Source organism: Anolis carolinensis, chromosome 4, assembly GCF_035594765.1.
Source record: "Anolis carolinensis isolate JA03-04 chromosome 4, rAnoCar3.1.pri, whole genome shotgun sequence".
Classification (NCBI taxonomy): Eukaryota; Metazoa; Chordata; class Lepidosauria; order Squamata; family Dactyloidae; genus Anolis; species Anolis carolinensis.
Window position 1 is genome coordinate 201,598,303 of NC_085844.1, and position 20,262 is coordinate 201,618,564.

A 20,262-nucleotide genomic window follows, 5' to 3' on the forward strand; every position below is an offset into this window, starting at 1 on the left:
CACTTCCTAGGTGAATGCAGGGACATAGAAAAATTTGGTCCCCATTAAATTTGTTGTTGCCGCTCTGCTCTGAATATTTGCACAAATAAAGAACTGGGAATTCATAATCAATGTCAGCATTGTAGAAATTGATATCCAGATTCCTCCTAAGGTGTATCTACAGTGTCAAGATAATGCAGTTTGTCACTACTTCAACTACCATGACTTAATACCATGAAATCATGGGAGTAGTAGTTTTACAAGATCTTCAGTCTTTGGTCTTGTTGGCCAAACTTTGGTCTTTTGTCTTGTTTGCCAAAGAGAGGAGGTTCCTCCACAATTCCAGATCCCATGACTCCATAGCATTCAGCCATTGCAATTAAAGTGTTATCAAACTGCATTAATTCTACAATGTAGATGGACCTCTAGAAAGATAGAGTTACTGTCTTAATAATAGCAACAAAACTACATGGATTCCAAGAGCACAATTAGAGGACAATACAGTTGAACAAATATGAGCGAATATGCATCACAAAAGGAAAAATCAAAATGAGATTGAACACTTATAATCCTCTGACTACAGAAGCTAAGAAAATCTGCTTCCTGGACTTTAACCTCTTTCTTAACTTGATTCTGTGGAGAAAAATGAGCGAGGGGGAGGGGAAGAACAGGATGGACAAGAATTTTTTTGAAATACTTCTCTCAATTTTTATTTATGTTCAAGATAAACCAAACAAAGATAATTTCAGCTTCCAGTCAAGGAACTTGATCATTCTTGCAGATAAAAATAGAAAAACTCTGACCCATACAATAGCAAGCTTTCTTTCTGGTTCTTACATTCATATTACATAAATTAGATCTTGTCTTTATTAAACATAGAAAATATTTTCCCTATCCAACCAGATTTGAATAAAAGCTATCTATATTTTCAAGTTATTTTTTCTAACATAGCACATTTTAACATCGTTTCTTATTTGTCACTCATTACTCCCTTCAAATTACTCAAGGACAAAACTCATTAATATTGCTTCTATTTAAAAAAAACATCTAAATCTCAAACCAACAGAAATAAGGAAACACAAGCAAAGCTAGCAAATATTATCTGTATTATAACCACGCCTCCCTAACTATTCCTACTGTATAGTGCCATTGACCAGAGAGTTAACAGAAAGACTTTGAGCAAAGTCCAGTTGCTTGTACTTTTTAACAGTTATTGCTGTCATTTGGAGATGGGGGATAATTCAAATTGTATTATTTAGTGTCTGTGACACAAAAGAACAAAATAGATCCAAAACATTCAGAATAATCATATCTATAGTAAATGTCCTCCCATCATGTATGCATTTCTGTATCATGTTAAGTCACGATGGCTGCATTTACTCACTCTTCTTCCACACAGCCAACAGAAGTTTGGAAGGTTTCACTTTTCATTTGTTTTAAGTATAATTGGTGAACAAACCAAATCCAGTCAACATTAACGAAGTGATGGTTGTATGGGTGAGCTGAATGCTGACCCCAGGATAGTGGTGGCTTTAGATGGCTAGTTGTATAAAACGTATCAGGAATGCCCAGTAAAACTGCTGAATTTCTTTCTTTTTCTTTTAGTCTTTGATGGGGAATCTTCAGCCTGCAAGCTAATCAATAATCTTCCACCCTCCAAGCCATGTCCTTTCCCAAGCCCTGCACTGTAAATGGGTAAAGTATACTCCAAGATGTTTTTCACCTCTCCAATGTTTTTCACTACAAGTCCTAGAACTTTCCTATCTTAAAAATATTGTTTTGATGTGCTTTTAAATCATGATTTTATCAACAGTACACTGTCTTGGAGACCCTGGCAGGCTGAAACACAATTAATACATATTTCAATAAATAAAAAAATAAATAAATTACCTATTCCAAGCTCTCACACAGAACACTTCTTTGGAAGTACAAATACAAACTTGATAAAACATCTGACTACACACAGAACTAATTATTCCACAATTTTGGATCTTTGCTATTGCTTTAAAGATAATAAAAAGCCAACTTGTGTTGTGTTTCTGACTTAGGTATCTGAGACATTATAGTACTAGGGGGCATGGTTGTGATTTACATCAGCTGCCTCTCAGTTAAAGCAGACATAATATACCATAATGGATGTTTTAAAAAATCATCTAATCTAGATGAATGCACAGGAAGTCAGTCAGTCATTGTCTTGTGTTGCGTCTGGGCCATTGCTGACCAAACAATAGACAGTTTCGACTCTGCCTTCTATAAGAAAAAAAAGAACAGGAAAGGAAGGAGAGAGTGAGAAAGAGGAATTAACATCATGTGGACTCAATAATTTGTAAATACTTTTGTGTCTCTATCTTTTGGCCACTCTTTACTGGCCAAAACCATGAATTGGCCCAGAAATCACACCTGGACTCTCACATGATATCAAGGAACCTGTGGCCTTAATGTGGGGGGAACCAAGTTAATCCAGATTTACCATGCAGACCCACACTTCAGGGTTGATGTGAACAGATAGACTGGTTCTAATTCGAACCACTCCATTGTCCACATGGGCCAGTATTGCCATCCCTTTTTATCCCTATTGCTCCACGGTGCATATAAAACAGGATGAAACTTCCTTCAGGGTTGATGGAGCTCTTGAGAACTTCTCCAATCCCAAGGTGGAAAATGTACATCTGTTTACATCGGTAAACAAAAGTGCCTGGACTACTTGGGGAAAGAAGCAGGGGAATTGCTTTGTTCCCCTCAACAAAGGCACCTGGCTGTTGACGCAAGTGCTCCAGAGCTGGACCCTGTTCTGCCCCAACAGTGAGACAGAGGCATAGTTGTAGCCACTCCCAAGTCGGGTCCAGAATATTACCACCCTGGATCACTCTGCAACCCATGTAGATGAGCACTTTTATTGTTCAGAAATCATTTTTAAGGTCTTGACCATATCACAAGACAAACTTGAAATGTGACCATCCAGATGTTGATGGATAGCAAATCCCAGCAGCTTTAGCCAGCATAGTGAGTAGTGAGGAATGCTGGGAGCAATCTCCCAGGGATGAGGGACACACATTTCCTCTCCCTATTCCAATTCTTTCATGACCTTGACCATTAAATTAATGGAAGATTTACAATCATATAAGAGACTGTGGGATGTGTTTTTTAAAATCAATAACAGGAGGAAAGGTAGCCACATTCAAAGCCATGGTCATCTGTTACTACTACTTCTTATACTGTATGTGAGCAATATTTTAAGCTCTTTTTTTGTTTTTGCTGTTATTTGAACTTGTAGTTTGTTGAACACACTTTTGTCCTATGTAAATTATTCTTTTGTTTTTAATCTGGAGACATTTTCATTTTTTATTATTTTAACTGCATGCCAGTCTGGGATCCCATGATAAAACTGTATAATTTAGGGAAATGGTGTGCTGCAAATTAAAGGATGCCATTGTAATGAAAAACATGAAGTCTCAGAGGATGAATGAAACTCTACCTTTGTCTGTGCCCAGAGCAGACTCTTCTTCATCTGCTGAAGCATTATTTTTCTCTTTAGGTTGCTCTTCTGAACACTTTGGAGCAGCTAGTGCCTTTTCTCCTTTTGGCTGTGTTGGAATTTCTTTAAAAAAAAGAACAACAGAAATTATGGGTAATTTGGCTTTTACTGTTCACTAACATAACATAACAATTGCATTATTATGTTGTTTTCCACAGCTGATTTGTTCAAGTTTCTATAAGTGTGTTAGCTGTTGATTGGGGGCAAAAATATTAGTATGGGCTGGTTCTTTGTGTCTTTGTTGGCAATCAGCCTGTTCTGTTTTATCTACTTTGTGTGTTATTACTTTTATTGTTTATTTATACCCTGCTTTTTCTCTCCACAAAGGAGACTCAAAGTGGTATGTGTTTTAGTGAGAAACTCTTGATAACTTTCTGCCTGTATCTCAGTAGATGTATCACAATCAGGAAAAGAGGCAAAATACTTTACAAAGGCATATGTTTGTGCAAAGTAAAAAATGTGTACATTAGTGAAACCATAACCAAAGAAACGTTGCCATTTTGGTCTCATATTGGAGGCAATCTCTCTCATGGGTTTTTAAAACCCATGGAATGTTCTGTCATTGGGCCAAGGTAGCCATTCTCAATGAAAATCCCATCAAGGATTAGATTTACATCTTTAGTCTCAGCACATTTTAAAAGTTCTTTTTGGAAATCAGCCTGAACTGTATTAGGTATCCCATGTGTCCCATGAAAGGCAACTCTGGGAAGTTAAGGACAGCACAGGATTTATCAGTGAACTTATGTGCAAAGGGCCTCATTGGCCAGGAAGACTATCTTTCAGCCAAAAGATTTTTTACGATGGATTTTGCTTATGTGGTGCAATTCTAATTTTAAAGGCGTTCTGTTTCAGAGTGATTCCAGACATAATGATGGAGTTGATAGTCTATGAGAGTGTGTCACAAAGCAGACAATGTTGGCCTACTGGGTCTACCTCCTTCAGGGCCCAAGGAAGAGGCTTCATAACATAACTAGCACATGGCCTCATTGGTCCTAAATCCAGCACTAGTTAAGGGGTGACATTGGCCCCACAGGAGGCTTTGGAGAACTTGTCCCTTGTACTGTGTTCTGCTCAGCCAAAATGTTTTGAAAATGCTCTGCTCTAAAATGCCCTCTAAATACCTCTGTGGGGAAGGACAAATTCACAACATCTTTTATCCTCCCTTGGACATTTTAGGTCTAAAAGACTCCTTTCCCCCAATTTCTGAATTAACTAGAAAAAAGAATGATATCCAAAATCCAGATTTAGGAGAGCATTTGGAAGCTCTTTTTAAAATAATAAAAAGGGCCATGAAAACATTTCTGGAGCCACATGAAGACTACAGATCACATCCCCTGACATTAAGTCCAGTCATGTCTGACTCTGGGGGTTGGTGCTCATCTCCATTTCTAAGCCGAAGAGCCAGCGTTGTCCATAGACACCTCCAAGGTCATGTGGCCGGCATGACTGCATGGAGCGCCGTTACCTTCCCCCCGGAATAGTACCTATTGATCTACTCATATTTGCATGTTTTCGAACTGCTAGGTTGGCAGAAGCTGGGGTTAATTCCGCTCCCGGGAATTGAACCTGGCACCTTTTGGTCCGCAAGTTCAGCAGCTCAGCGCCAGGGGCCCCACTCTTCTATATATGTACCCAAAATTAATGTTTTGTTTTTGTTATTCCAGTGCATTGCTGTAGTATGGACTTTATGTCTGAAAGTCAGTGGACTTCTGAACCCACTGAATGGAGACATGTGATGCAAACCAACTGATTTCATAGATAAATGTTGCATCTCAAATTGTTCTTTCAAGATCTGGACATCTTGCATCTTGTACTGTTACTGCAAACTGCAATACAACTTTGTATATGGGTTGTCCTGGCTCAGATTTCTTCTATTCTAACAGAAGCCAAATGTGTGACACTGAGCAAGAATTTTGATAGTTCACTTACCATACTTCCTTTGCTGTCTGATCTTAATAAATACAGCAATAGCAATGGCAGCAAGAACCAGAAGGAGAACAAGAAGAATTGGTAACACAATTGAAAGTAAGTTTTGCTTTGTTTGTGAAGATCTGGAATGAGATGCAGAAATAAAGGTTGAAAAGAGCTTTGTCAGTCATCCTATGTAACCTTTTTCTTCATTCGGAAATAGAATGAAGAAGCATTTATGCATTTAATATGTCATATGTGACATTTTTAAACCATTCTCTTCTCTTCAATTTCTTTTGTCCTTTCAGAACACTTTTAGACAACAAGTGTTTATCTTTAAATATAAAAACTAAATTAAGAAATATTTATATCACGCCTGTTGCTAAGAAAGTCATTTAAAGGCTAGAAGAGACATGCTTACAATTGGACTTATGGTAGTTGCACCTCAGTGAACTTGAGGAAAATTACTTATTGGATTATAAATCTCAGAATCACCAGGTCATTTGCCATTCTGGAGAAATCTGAAACTGTAATCCAAAAAAGTACCTTTTTTAAAATATTGTCTCAGCCTCAAATACCATATCCTTGCAGTTGCTGGTGTTTGCAAGTTATACATCCATCTTCTTTAAAGCCAAAATAAAGAATCAGATGTGGGACATACCAGTTAGTAGCACTAGATCAGTGGCTCTCAACCTGTGGGCCCCCAGATGTTTTGACCTTCAACTCCCAGAAAGCCTAACAGCTGGTAAACTGGCTGGGATTTCTGGGAGTTGTAGGCCAAAACACCTGGGGACCCACAGGTTAAGAACCACTGCATTAGAGAAAGATGTCAGCAGCTATCATGAAAAATCACAAGTGTTCAAGACAAAAAAAAAAATCCTTGATGATGTCGACAGAACAGAAAAAAATACAAGAAGGGATATGAAGTGAGCAGTAGCAGAAAAACTAAATATGATATTCACTTTATACTTCTGTAAACCATGGTTTTGGTTTACTATCTTTAAAAGGATTTCCAACAATACAATTAAAACTTACACCAGTGAAAGAAGAGAGTGCCATCTACTGGCTCATCAAATACAAATACATCCTATTGATTACCCTATTGGCCATATCAAAACATTTGTCAAACAATGTGTTGTCGAAACACATTGTTTGACCCGAAAGACATACAACAACCCATTTGTCAAACACATTTAACGCATACAACATACAACCCACATTACAACCAAAATTAAAATAAACAAGCTGTTAACAAGGGGTCAAGATCCTGAACCAGATCAAATATCTGCATCACTCCTACTGGTTCATCCTTATTTTGTGCAACATTAAGAATTTTTCTGGAGAGTTTCCTTTCAAATTATCTTAACATATATTGCTTTTTAATTAGGTCCTTCTGAGGAATGGGTTTCAAATATGGATTTCAAATTGTGCACAGTAGGGTTTGCGCTCTCCTGTGAATTTAAGTGTCAGTATTTTAGGTCATACATATAGTTTATGGAAGAATATTTTGGATCTTCTGTGTGCAAGAAACAAAACTCCAAACTTTCAGTTGGATCCATATTTAGGTCTCCTTTGACAAACATATTGAAATCAATGGAACATCTGTTAATCATGAATAACTTAAATCCTAAGTGGCCAAGACAATGAGTGGCCTCTGCCTACATTGATATCCCTCAGTCTAGACCAAAGGTATCCAACCTTTGCTCCTTCGGGTGTTTGGGATTCAGGCCTCTCAGAAGCCCAGGACAGCATGTCCAATGCTCAGGGATTCTGGGAGCTGAAGTCCAAAACACCTGGAGGATCAAAGGTTGGACACCACTCATCTAAACCATCTTAACTGACAACAAAAATAACAGCCAAAACAAAATGTGAGCCTCTGACTTTAACATCACCATTTTTCGTCTCCTGTATCAGTTTTGACATCTTTACCTGATGAAGAAGCCAATAAAGATTTGAAACCTTGCATGATGTATTTTTGTGCATTTTTGACCCAATAAAGCTATATGGCCAACACAGCTACCCCCTGAATATGTTTCCTTAAATCATGATAGTTTCAATGCCTATACATATAACAGAGTCTGCATCTAACCCATGCATTCCTAGAATGCAGCTCTTGTATGTTGGAAAATATTATACTGATCCATTCACAACTCTCCAAAATACTATTCAACCCACTTTTCAATACTAGGCTAATCCTGAAGAAAGTACGGCCTATATATTGAGAAGATTTTGAAACTTGAATTTCAGATAAAATGATAATTGCCAATGAATTAGAACAGTGTTTTGCAAACTGTGCTCCTCCAGATGTTTTGGACTTCAGCTCCCAAAATCCCAGCCATCTTATCAGCTGTTAGAAATTGTGGGAGCTGAAGTCCAAAACACCTGGGCGACCACAGTTTGAGAACCACTGAGTTAGAGAATGTGCTTAAGTTATTAAAAAACAACCAAACATTATTTGTGTATATGTGTATATTTATAAGTTCTTACTTTTCCTTTGAGATGTCAGTTGCAGGTGTCACATGCCTGTGGGAAGGAGTTTCTGACTCATATGTGTCTTGTTTCACATGTCTGTTGAAAGGAGTTTCTGGCACATACGTACCTTGCAATTCATTTGCAATGTTGGAAAAAACAGATGCTATTTAAAGAAAAAGAAGCATAGGATTAACTGGAGATCATGGAAGAACAAGACACTTTGGGGAAGCTTCTATATCAAGAAGCCCTCTTCACTTCTGAAATAATTTATGCCTTGTGACATTTGGAGTTGTTAGGCATATCACAGCTGTAGCCAATGAAGTGGGTTTGCTAGGAAAAACTATAACATAGAGATCTAGGACAGTGGTTCTCAATCTGGGGTTCCCAAATGTTTTTGGCTTTCAACTCCCAGATGTCCCAACAGCTGGTAAACTGGCTGGGATTTCTGGGAGTTGAAGGCCAAAACACCTGGGAACCCCAGGTTGAGAACCACTGAGGGGATATGACTTCTGTATCCTTGTCTTTTGGCTCTAAGAAGCAGCAATTAAAAGCAGGATGCACCACTTGGGGCATTCTTTCTCATGAGAATTGCCCTTTTCAATATTAGCCTGAATGTGTCACTTATCCAGGTTAAAATGGGACATATGCATGTTACTGGCTAACCCAAGCATGGGCAAACTTTGGTCCTCTAGGGGTTTTAGACTTCAACTCACAGAAATCCCAGCCAGTTTACTGGCCATTAGGAATTGTGTCCCCAACACCTGGAGGGCCAAAGTTTGTCCATGCCTGGGCTAGACCAACACCATCCCACACCACCTGGCTTTGACAGGTAGGTGAAGTTAAATTGTCCTCTCTTTCCACCTTGCAAACTTCACAAGCTGCCTTCCTGTTAGAATATCAAGAAACAAGCATTGAATGACTTATACTATAGTGGACACATGGATGCCCTGGCATGGCCATGACTGTATATTTCAATATACTGACACAAAAAGCAAAAAAATGAATTTAATATTAACATTTCCAGAAGCCAGTAAATAACAGACTTAGTTCCCTTTTAGGTACTAATCTACATCTGGACTTTTCCAGTTTAAACTACAGGTGGGATTTCATGTTATCAATGGTTCTGTTATACCCTCCCCTAACAAATATTCTCACAAAGGGAAAAGTTGATGTCATGGAAAGCTTTCTGGACCATCATCCTTTTAAAATTATAATACTTCTTAATATGAAGTGAAATTGTTGTATTGGCACTTAAAAAATTATCCACCATCTCAAACATCAAAATTAAGAGCTCACATACACATGGCAACATTCTCCCATAAACTATAAAGCTATGAACAGAGCCCATGTATCATGAAATATGACTTTACTGTGTGTAGACTGCAGTCACTCTCTTTTACATAGAGTCTGGTATGTTCTTTTAAAAAAAACCTCTTTGCTTTTTTGGACCACATTGTAGGATGCTTCATTTAACTATCATGCTGTAATCTGCTCTGAGTCACCTAGGGGAGGAGGGTGAAATATAAATAAAGTGTACCACAACCTCTATGGATGCCTGCCACAGATGTGGGCAAAACATCAAGAGAGGATACTTCTTGAACATGGCCATACAGCCTGAAAAGCTCACAGCTCCCTATGGGTAGTCATTCTGGCCATGAAAGCCTTCAACAATACATTGTACTATCATCATCATCATCACTTCCATTAGGAGTCACACAAAGAGAATGTACATGAATAAGGAATATGCTTAAGCAAGAATTTCTTCTTAATTCTCTTTGGCTTCAGTCTCCCTGCAAGCTCCTCTATAGCCACAGCACTCTGTACAAGTAATTTTACCAAGCTATTTAAGCACCTGCATAAAGTTTCAGACCAATTTTATTAGGCTATTCCAATGCCATCTGCCTATTCCAAGGCAGATAAATATGCTTATGAATAGACCAGGAATATTGGGGGAAAAGTCAAAAGATGATCATTTCATAAGAAACAAAAGCGTGAAACTTCTAGATTTTCCGTTATTCCTAAATTATGTCATGGTTCTAATACCATGTAATATTTGCCCTTAGAGATGTACAACTGAATCAACAGTGTACAAGCATGGTATACACTTTTCTTTTTTCAGATAAGGGTCTGGCTTCTTATTGGATACTAATCCAATTAGCTATTGTGATTTAAGATGGTAAAATCAAACTCAACTGAACACCTATGATCAGCACCATGGAGAGTACTCCTCATGAAACTTAATTTAAGAAGAATTGAATGAGTTTAAACTTAAAGAGTACTTGTCACTTTCAGCGATGGACCATTAAGATATGGACTAGCTACTGGTTTTGGCATGGAATACTGTTATATCTCTGACAGTTTTTCAGTGGGACTCCCACTGAAATACAGGACACCAAAATGGATATCTGTTTACCCAGATTGCACAAGCCTACTAAGCACCTCATATCTCAAGCAGATGGGTGACTAAGGCAATTTCTGTGCCTAGAGCTAGTTCTGTGGAACATTGAAGCACAGTGGGGAAGAAAGTGTGGTGCAGTAAAAAGAAAGAAAACATTTCTTATTTTTGCCTTATTTTTCTTCTCTCCCTGCACCATTTTCCCTTCCTCTGCACCTCCCATAGATATTTACATGTATGTAATCCTATCATTTACTTTCTTTGCTTACCCTCTGTGACTTGAAGTTGTATCATTTTTCCAACGTCATTGGGTATTTCAGTTCCACACTTATAGATTCCAGAGTCTTCTTTTCTCAGTTCATTTATAGTGATGTTGAAAGTTTTTGAGACATCTACCACAGTGAAAGTAATTCTTTCATCTGGCTGTTTCCTCCTGCCCTTGCTTATTTCTCTTATGGGAGAACAGCCCAATTTGCTCAGTTTGCACAACTCTCCAGTAGTTTCAGATGGACATTGGATTGTCACTGACCCTCTCAGTTCACCCCAAATAATTTTTGGTTGTTCAGGTAGATTTAAACCTATTTAGGGAAAATCAACCTTCATGGGTTTTTTTAAATTTTTCACCAAACACATATGCAAAAGAAAAAAATGCACCCTCCTAGATAATCAAAATTACATACAGAAAAATAAATGAAAATATTTTTTAAAGTTAAGGACATAACATCATACCAATCAGACAACAAGAGGAAAGAAGGAAGGAAGGAAGGAAGGAAGGAAGGAAGAAAAACTCTGTTGTGCAATGCAAATGAACATAAATGTAGTCTTTATGTCTTAGTAGTTCTAATAATTTTATGAATGATCTTTCTTCTTTTTCATAAAGATTATTTGTCCATTTGAAGAGCATCATTAAGTTCAATGGAAAGTTTATTTAGTTGTCAGTGATTTCACATGTGAGAACAGATAGCATAGATTTTAAAGATCTCAACTTATTTAAGGATCATTGAGAGCAGTCATATAAAAAAGAGTTGGAAATTTATTCTTTGCCAACCCTAGAAAGTGTTGTAAGAGAATGTGTTAAGGATATTATCACAGAGATTTACTCAAGGATGCTTTGAAATATTCTTGCAAATCAGAAAGTCTGGGCATAATTTTAAATCCATTGTTCATGCCTGATTTATTTTGAGCATCTTTCCAAATGTGAAACTCTCAATTAATAACATCACAACTATTACTTTTTTTCCATTTCTGTACATACTCCCCTAATAATATTATAACATATTATCCAGAAATTCTTACTTCTTGAGTAACTTATTAACAAATACCTCCTGTACTTCAACCTTATACTGAAGTTCAGGCTTCAAGTTTCTGATTCCCTTGGTAAAAAAACAAACAAAAACAAAAAACTAGAGGCAACACTAATATTATTAACATCATGATTAACATGGGGAAATAGCTGGTCTGGGATAAGAAAAAAATATTGTAAGATTTGGAAAGAAGACTGGATGACATAATATTTATTCCCTATAAAATAATAATTGTATATATCCTACAGCTTGTATCACCAGACTGTCATACTTTAGAGTTCTATTTGCATAATTTCCATCATAATGTGCTTAAACATTCTTAGATATAGCTGAAATTCAGCTCTTATTTGAAAATGGATAAAGTTAAAAATAACACTTTAAGAAAGTAGATACAACATTTTCTGGATTGTTTTGTGTTCAACAGATTTAACCACTAAAAGGTGATTATTTGACAAAATAACCCATCAATTGTCACAGGGTGCTTACCTTCCCAAATAGTTAGATTCACCCCAGCAAATAAACCATGGGTCGATTTGCCAATGCCACACCTGTAATTACTGGAGTCATTCCTTTTCAGCTGTGTCATTGTTATTTGCAAAAGCCCATTGTGAGGGCTATCCTTGATGGATACTCTTCCTTCATAGTCTTGAAGGGTGAAATGATTTGTTGAAATGATCACTTGGCAACGCCCACGAGAAAAGCTGGATTCCCTGCACCAGTATTTTCTGTCATGTTTATTGGTGCTTGTGGTTGAATAATAGCATTTGATTGTCACTGATCCTCCAACATGACTTATCACTAGCCGTGGCCCATATAACAAACCTGAAACTATTTTGAAGAAGGCGAAAATCATTAACATATTAGTTGGGTAGTTAAGACAAATTTTATTATGTTATTTTCTCTTGAATATATAAGATGCAAATAAACCAAATGTGACTAACTAAATTAACAAAAAAATCTTTAGCAGCATGTAAGGGCCAGTGGTCACTGGTAGATTAACTGATAAGTGGGCCATGAATCTCTTGCTGCAGATGCTCTGAACTGAATGGGAGTTTGACCCATGGCATACTAGGATTCAGTGCTGGCAAAACCTCAATTCAATTCAAAATAGTATGAAAATGGCATAGTTAAAATCTAATATGAACCTGCATTCAGATGCCTATCTTTGTACATCCAGTTGCAATAAAAGAGCTGGACATGCCTCTACTCATTCCACTGTCTCCAGCCACATAAAAATGGCTGTGCTGGGAAGACAGCACATATTTGGTGGGAAGATGACTACCCAATGGGAACAGGATAAGTTTGGTAACTGATTTTTCTTCTCACCACTATTTTGAGTATCATTGAATAGCACAGTAAGCGCAAAAGAGGCACATCTTTGGCTATTCACCATGTAGGGCAAAGAAAATACAGCCTTTGGCTACTCACCATGTATCAGAAGCAGATGAAAAAGAAAGATGATCACCATCATGCCTGAACTCCAAAATATACAAAATGCAAAAAACGTCTCAACTGGATGCTAAAGATGGGAATATTAACATGAAGGATTTTTGAGATTAAGAGCAATAAAAGTGTAATGTGGTATCTAATCCTATTAACATATGTAAGGAACCATCAGACCTCCAAATGCTAGACTCAGTGGTGGCTGGTGACTTCCCTGTCAGTGAAATGGTGATCCCGCTATATGTTTTAATCCTAACTTTAAGGAAGCTATCCAAGGTGATGAACCAGGCCCATAAAATAAATCAACCATCTTGCATGGCTCCTTAGAGCCTGGACCCAGAACAGCCTCATTGCCCAACTCACAGCGGAGGTGCCAGCCCCCACTCTTTGGACATTAATTTCCATCAGCTGCAGTCTGCATGGTCAACAGTCAAAGATAATGAGAATTAGAATCCAAAATCTGGACAGCCATAGGTTCCCCAAGTTTACTATAATCCATAGGATTGCCTTCCATGGAATACAGTACATATCATTTGTGTAGCAACAGAACAAAGACTGAAATAGTTTTAGCAGGGAAAAAGCATATGTTCTAAAGAGCTTTCTACTAAATGACCTCTTCCCTATTTTTCGTTCTTAGCTTTGAACTTTGAATAAAATTATAGTTCACGTGTCTAGCTGCAAGCTTTGAGACAGCAGGGGTCTTAAATATTTCCCTTTCTGTCTTAAATATTCCATTTTTCATAGGTTGCTACTTCAATAATCTGATGTAGTTGCTAAACATCTGCCAAATATAAAGATTTTTAACCTCAAAGTCCACATAACATCAAGTTACTTGAATCTCTGAAGTGCATCGGGAAAAAATGAAATGAGAAATTAATGCAAATGTCTAGAAAATTAACAGTATGATCTCTGACTAAGCTTGAACAAAATGTAAACTCATTGCAGCTATTTGGTGGACAAAAGTGCAATAAACTGCCAATGTAGTCTAGTAGTAGCATAAGAAATATCTGGCTTCCTAGATGCTGTTGGATTGCATCTCTCATCAGCTCCATTTGGCATAGCTAACAGCAAGAATGCTGGGAGTTGCAGTTCAGCAATAGCTAGAGGGCCACATGATTTACACCCCTCATGCAGGGATGGAAAACATATTCAACAATAATTGGAAAAGAGACCAAAAATGTGTTTCTTGAATGATGAGGAACCCTGAAGAAGAGAATTCTAGACAGGCAAAAATCTTTAGGGTTCAAATCCTACGGTTTGTACACACAAAAATGCATGTGGGTTTTTTTCACAGAAAACAGCACATTCTGTGAAGAATATAACATCATGCAGAAAATGCTGCAGGAAATCTAAATTATCTGATTTGAACTGGATTATATGGCAGCATAGACTTATATAATCAACACAGCCATATAACCCAGAATATCAAGTCAGGAAATCCCACAATATCAGCTTTGAAATGGAATATATGGCATTGTGGACTCAGATAACCCAGTTAAGAGCAGATATTGTGGGTTATGGCTGTGTGAAAGGGCCCCCAGTTCAAAGCAGACAAGGTGGATTATCTGTTTTGATAATCTGGATTATACGGCAGTGTAGAAGGGGCCTCAAGGGAGAGTTATAAAGTAAAAATGTGAGGAACAGAACTGTGTGTAATATTTTAAACTTCTTAGAGAACTGTGGGTATAAATGAAATAAACAAAGAATAAAGCAACTTTTCCCACTGAATTTTAATCCAGATATCACTATGAATGATTTCAATTATTTTTAGGTCCCATTTCAAGACCAAACTTGATATATTTATTGTTCTCATTTTGGTTTGTACACAACATGGTGGATGTATCCCACCAGATCTGACAAAGAGCTGGACTGTATCCCACATCTTGCCACCACCTATGCTCCATCTATCATTTTCTTCTAAGGACAAATAACTGTCCAAAATAAAAGTGTAAGCTCAGATACTTGAATAAAAGCATGTGAATATTGATCAAGCCCACTCAAAATGGAGTTGATGTTCCATAATTGCAATTTTCCTCCTTCTCCAAGGTTTACAATGCTATGAAAATAAAATGAGAATTTTCAAGGCATCCAGTAATTACTTGAAGCTGCTAAGAACACTTGTGATTAAAGCTAGGGTCTGGGTTGGTACTCTACCAAGCAATTCCCATTGATTAAAATATCTTCTCATGCCACCGACTTTCTTCTTTCTCTCCATCCTACTTCACTAGAGTAGATATTTTTTTTCCATGTTATTATTGGCATCATTTCCGACTTGTGGCAACTCTAAGATGGCCCTATTTTAGGCCCCTTCTACATTGCCATATAATCCAGATTATCAAAACAGATAATTCACATTATCTGCTTTGAACAGGATTATATGATTCTACACTGCCATATAATCCAGTTCGAAGCAGATAATTCAGGTTTTATAGGGCAGTGTAGAAGGGGCCTTAGAAAGATTTGCCATCACCTTTCTGTGAGGCTGAGAGAGTGTGACATGCCCGAGATTAGCCAGTGAGTTTCTTGTCTGAGGAAGGATTTAAACCAGAGGTCCCCAAACTAAGGCCCAGGGGCCTGATGCGGCCCTCCAAGGTCATTTACCTGGCCCCTGTCTTAAACTTTAGACTTAGGGTTGACCTAAGTCTGGCTGGTCTTTGGAGGTCTCTTTGCTTACCTATGGTCTTATGAGATTGTCTAGATGGACTTTGAAGGTCCCTTTGCTTACCTATGGTCTTATGAGATTGTCTAGATGGACTTTGGAGGTCTCTTTGCTTACCTATGGTCTTATGAGATTGTCTAGATGGACTTTGAAGGTCTCTTTGCTTAGCTACGGCCTTATGACACCATCTAGATGGCTTTTGGGGGTCACTTTCCTTACCTATGGTCCTATGAGACCATCTAGATGGCCTTTGAAGGTTCCTTTCCTTACCTATGGTTTTATGAGATTGTCTAGATGGCCTTTGAAGGTCCCTTTCCTTACCAATGGTCTTATGAAACCACCTAGATGGTCTTTGTGGGTCTCTTTGCTTACCTATGGTCTTATGAGATTCTCTAGGTCAGGGGTCCCCAAACTAAGGCCATGGGCCGGATGCGGCCCTCCAAGGTCATTGACCTGGCCTCTGTCCTAAACTTTAGACTTAGGGTTGACCTAAGTCTGAAATGACTTGAAGGCACGCCAAAACAATCCTAATTTTGGACTATTTCATCATAGTCCGGCCCCCCAACACTCTGAGGGACTGTGAATCGGCCCTCCACTTTAAAAGTTTGAGGACCCCTGAATTAAACGTTGGTTTGCAGAGCCACATTCCAACATTCAACCCATAACACCATGCTGAAGAGAGATAACTAGTTAGCTGGTAACAAATCCCACCAATGTATTGCATGTCTCATAGACTATATTTATCACCAGCTCTGAAAATATGGGAACTTCTTGGGGAATTCATACGTCTTTTCCAACAAAGAGGCCTCTCAGCTTTGCATTTTCAAGGAGGCCCTTTGTATTTTCAAATGGAGAACCAAATTTGGTTACCTTTATTTTAATGTCCTTGTTCCCTATCAGTTTATGGCCACTAGAGGAGGAGACTGATGACATTACTTTGGTAGTCTACACAGCCTACTTCATATCATGTAGACTGTAAGTGAAAATAATGGAGTTATTTTTGAAGTTTAGGGGGTTTTTTGGGGGAGGGGGAGTTATTTCACAGAAAACAGAAGCCAAATTCTTGAAACACAATGGTGATAGAACTCCATTATCATCATAATTATTAATGATCCTACCACCACCACCACCACTTTTGCAGTCTGGCATTTCCCTGATTGAATCTTTTCTGCGGTACAGGATATCTAGAGAACAAGCAACTGGAGAAGCTCTTCCAGCACCTTCCACAACTGCATGTCCCAAAGCACCTCGTGGCCAGGAACATTTTTCAGAAATAATTTCCTCGCAGTTCAATCTAATATTTTCAGAGTCAGTGAATCTGCAAAACTGAACTTTTCCAAATTTGGGCCCAACGACAAAAATTTATTTGGCTCAAGACTGGAGATATGTTATATGTGAACTGTTTTCCTTCTGTGTGCTATCCACTGATATTTAGGAGTCTCTTAAATTTTTTTAAAAATTCAGACTAAAACCAGGAGAGAGTTGACATTAACTGCCAACCCATCACTGGAGACCTCATGTTCCACTTTAGTTATTGGAAGCGATCAACCAGCCAGGCTGAGTAGAGTAATTTAATAAGGACACAGTCCTTTATGTCACAGGCTGTCTACTCCAAATCCAGTTTAAAGATAAAGAGATATAAAAAGGGAAAACAGTTGCCAGTAAACAGTGGCTGTGTGAGCAGAAACCTGTGCCAGTCTGTAGGTAATAGGGGCCCATTCACATTGCAGAATTCTAGTGTTATAATTCCACTTTAACTAACATGGTTTTGTCCTATGGAATCCTGGGTCTTGCAGTTTGATGGGACACTGGAGTTATGGAAAAACTACATATTGTCCCCCGATCAACTAAAAACCCCAGGATTCAATAGTACAAACCATATCTGTTAAAGTGAAATCATAATGCTATAAGTTTGTAGAGTGAATGATTCCATGGTGGCAGTCTTCTCTGACAATAGTGAGCTTTATTGAGCATTTCCACACAGCCATATAACCCAGAATATCAAGGCAGATAATCCTAGTCTACACTGCCATTTAATCCAGTTCAATGTGGATTTTATACAGCTGTGTGGAAGGGGCCACTGTATGTCAAAATCATTTCTAAGCAAATATCTATCTCTTGTTTATATCCTTTTTTTTCTAGCTATGTTCCTTTTTGGATGGGGGGGGGGGGAATCATAATACAGTAACTCTACTGAATGCTTCTTCTTCCTGCAATGCTTCCTTATATCATCTTCCCCCGAATAACATTCCTGGAATTCCTGGGTTGTGTTCCAAACTGGCACAACTTTCAGGTCAAAAACTGTAGACATTTCTATAAATTAATACAATCATTTTATATTTTGTTTGATTGCCAAATCTCCATGTTTAAGTGGGGCTTGCTATCAAATAACATGTGTGGAAGTCACTCATAGCTCAGGCCCCCAAACCCCACCCTATATTCTTTTTTGCTCTAATTCAGAAGAAAATTAATTCTAACTTTTTATCCTTATTTGGTATTTTCACCATCTCTTGCACGTGTTAAAGGTCAATTTTACAATCTTCCCAGAAATTATATACTGACACCTAACTTTGATGGAGTCAGAAAATTCCACATTATCTGAGTGCGGACTCAGATAACCCTGTTCAAAGCAGATATTGTGGGATTTTCTGCCTTGATATTCTGGGATATAGGGCTGTGTGGAAAGGCCCCATGTAGCACATTTTTTGTTTTTGGATTATAAATGTCATTTCCTAATTGGTTCTATCATAAAAACATAGAAAAGGTTTATTAAACTGAAAAAAAACATTGTTTTTGCAGACATCCTACAGCACATTTTACTATAGTTTTTCAATGAATATCTCACAGTCTCAACCAATTCAACAGTTTCTGGCAGCCACAAAAAAAAGTTTCCTTAGTATAACAACTACAGTAGAGTCTCACTTATCCAACGTTCTGGATTATCCAACGCATTTTTGTAGTCAATGTTTTCAATACATCGTGATATTGTGGTGCTAAATTCATAAATACAGTCATTACTACATAGCATTACTGCGCATTGAACTACTTTTTCTATCAAATTTGTTGTATAACATGATGTTTTGATGCTTAATTTGTAAAATCATAACCTAATTTGATGTTTCATAGGCTTTTTCTTCATCCCTCCTTATTATCCAACATATATCCAACGTTCTGCCGAGTCGTTTATGTTGGATAAGTGAGACTCTACTGTACTTTCAAAATAAGTATCACACAATGAAACAGGAATAACACTTTCAAACCAGGAATAGAAAATGTTTCAAATTTTGTTACATAGTGTAATTTCTCATTGTATATTAAGATTCATAAAACTGGCAGGACCTGGCAAAATGTAATGCAGTCATCTAGATCTCCAGATCATCAATATTTCTCAGCAAAGAAAAGAAATAAGTTGAATATGGTATAAACATGGTCTATCATAATCATTCAAAAGCCAAATAGGTCTTTATAACATCTCTAACAAAATGACTTTTACTTACCTTATCATGAAGAGCTAATGCATATTTGTTTTATATTCAGTATTGATAGAAGCATCATCTACTCAGAAATTCCAGTAATGTTTGATCCAAAATTTTTAATAAATTTACCAATTTTATGTGTGGATAGAAAATTATTTCAGATCAGCGTTTTACAAGGTTTCTTCAGAACTATACTCTCTTCTTTAGCTTGACTATGAATAAAGTACACTGCATATTAAAAAGAGGAAGTTTGCCTTTACTTACCTCAATTACCGCAGTCAGTAAAATAATGAAGTTCTTAATTTAAAAGAACAGGAAGACCCTGTGGCCACATAAAAAAAAGAACTTCCTCTGCTGTCTGGCTGGTCAGCTTAAGTTTTCATAAAAGGGAATCAAATTAAATCTCAGTCCTTAAATCAATTGGGAGAGAAGTAGGTTCATGGAAATGGATATCAACCATAACCTTATCCTCTAGAACCTGAACTGGAATTGCAGTCATGCACACTTCTATGTAGCAAGTTTGCACACTAGGGATGAAAACAAAACTGACTGTTATTTCATTTCCCAACTGAAATATGGGTTTTCCAACTCTTGGGAAATCATGTTGGGAAGACTAGCACTTTTGGGGGCCGGTATTCACAGATACCAAAATGTTTCTGGAAATTATTCTCTGCATACATACTCAGGAGCTGGGATCCTGTTGGCCAGAAAGGTAAAGGCTTTCCCCTGACATTAAGTCTAGTCGTGTCTGACTCTGGAGGGTGGTGGCTCATCTCCATTTCCAAGTTGAAGAGCCCGCATTGTCCGTAGACACCTTCAAGGTCATGTGGCCAGCATGACTGCATAGAGCGCCACTACCTTCCCGCCGAAGCAGTACCTATTGATCTACTCACATTTGCACATTTTCGAACTGCAAGGTTGGCAGAAGCGGGGGCTAAGAGTGGGAGCTCACCCCACTCACTGGATTCGAACTGCTGAGTTTTTGGTCAGCAAGTTCAGCAGCTCAGCGGTTTAATCTGCTGTTATAAATGCATAATCTATAGTTATATATTCATGACCATTTTACACTCATGATCCCTACATAGCTTTAG

The 20,262-nt window shown here is 37.8% G+C and overlaps 1 protein-coding gene across 1 annotated transcript; it reads right to left on the reverse strand.

Moving 5' to 3' along the window:
- Positions 1–514: 514 nt before the first annotated feature.
- On the reverse strand, positions 515–19,455 carry LOC103279617 (polymeric immunoglobulin receptor). Its single transcript, XM_008115667.3, has 8 exons — positions 19,436–19,455; positions 13,022–13,112; positions 12,080–12,421; positions 10,559–10,867; positions 7,910–8,057; positions 5,444–5,565; positions 3,455–3,577; positions 515–2,229 (listed from the first exon to the last, which is right to left on the reverse strand). Exons 2-8 carry the CDS (start codon positions 13,062–13,064, stop codon positions 2,162–2,164), a joined length of 1,155 nt encoding a protein of 384 aa, XP_008113874.1. The 5' UTR covers positions 13,065–13,112; positions 19,436–19,455; the 3' UTR covers positions 515–2,161.
- Between the last annotated feature and the right edge of the window lie 807 nt (positions 19,456–20,262).

What these genes read in the sequence shown, in the direction of transcription:
- LOC103279617 (XM_008115667.3), bottom strand. Translation starts at nt 13,064, where the DNA reads ATGATGGTGATCATCTTTCTTTTTCATCTGCTTCTGATACATG. An exon ending in GAATCTAACTATTTGGGAAG is followed by an intron (nt 10,868 to 12,079) that starts GTAAGCACCCTG and finishes TTCCCTAAATAG; the next exon opens with GTTTAAATCTACCTGAACAA. An exon ending in ACTGACATCTCAAAGGAAAA is followed by an intron (nt 5,566 to 7,909) that starts GTAAGAACTTAT and finishes ATCTCATTCCAG; the next exon opens with ATCTTCACAAACAAAGCAAA.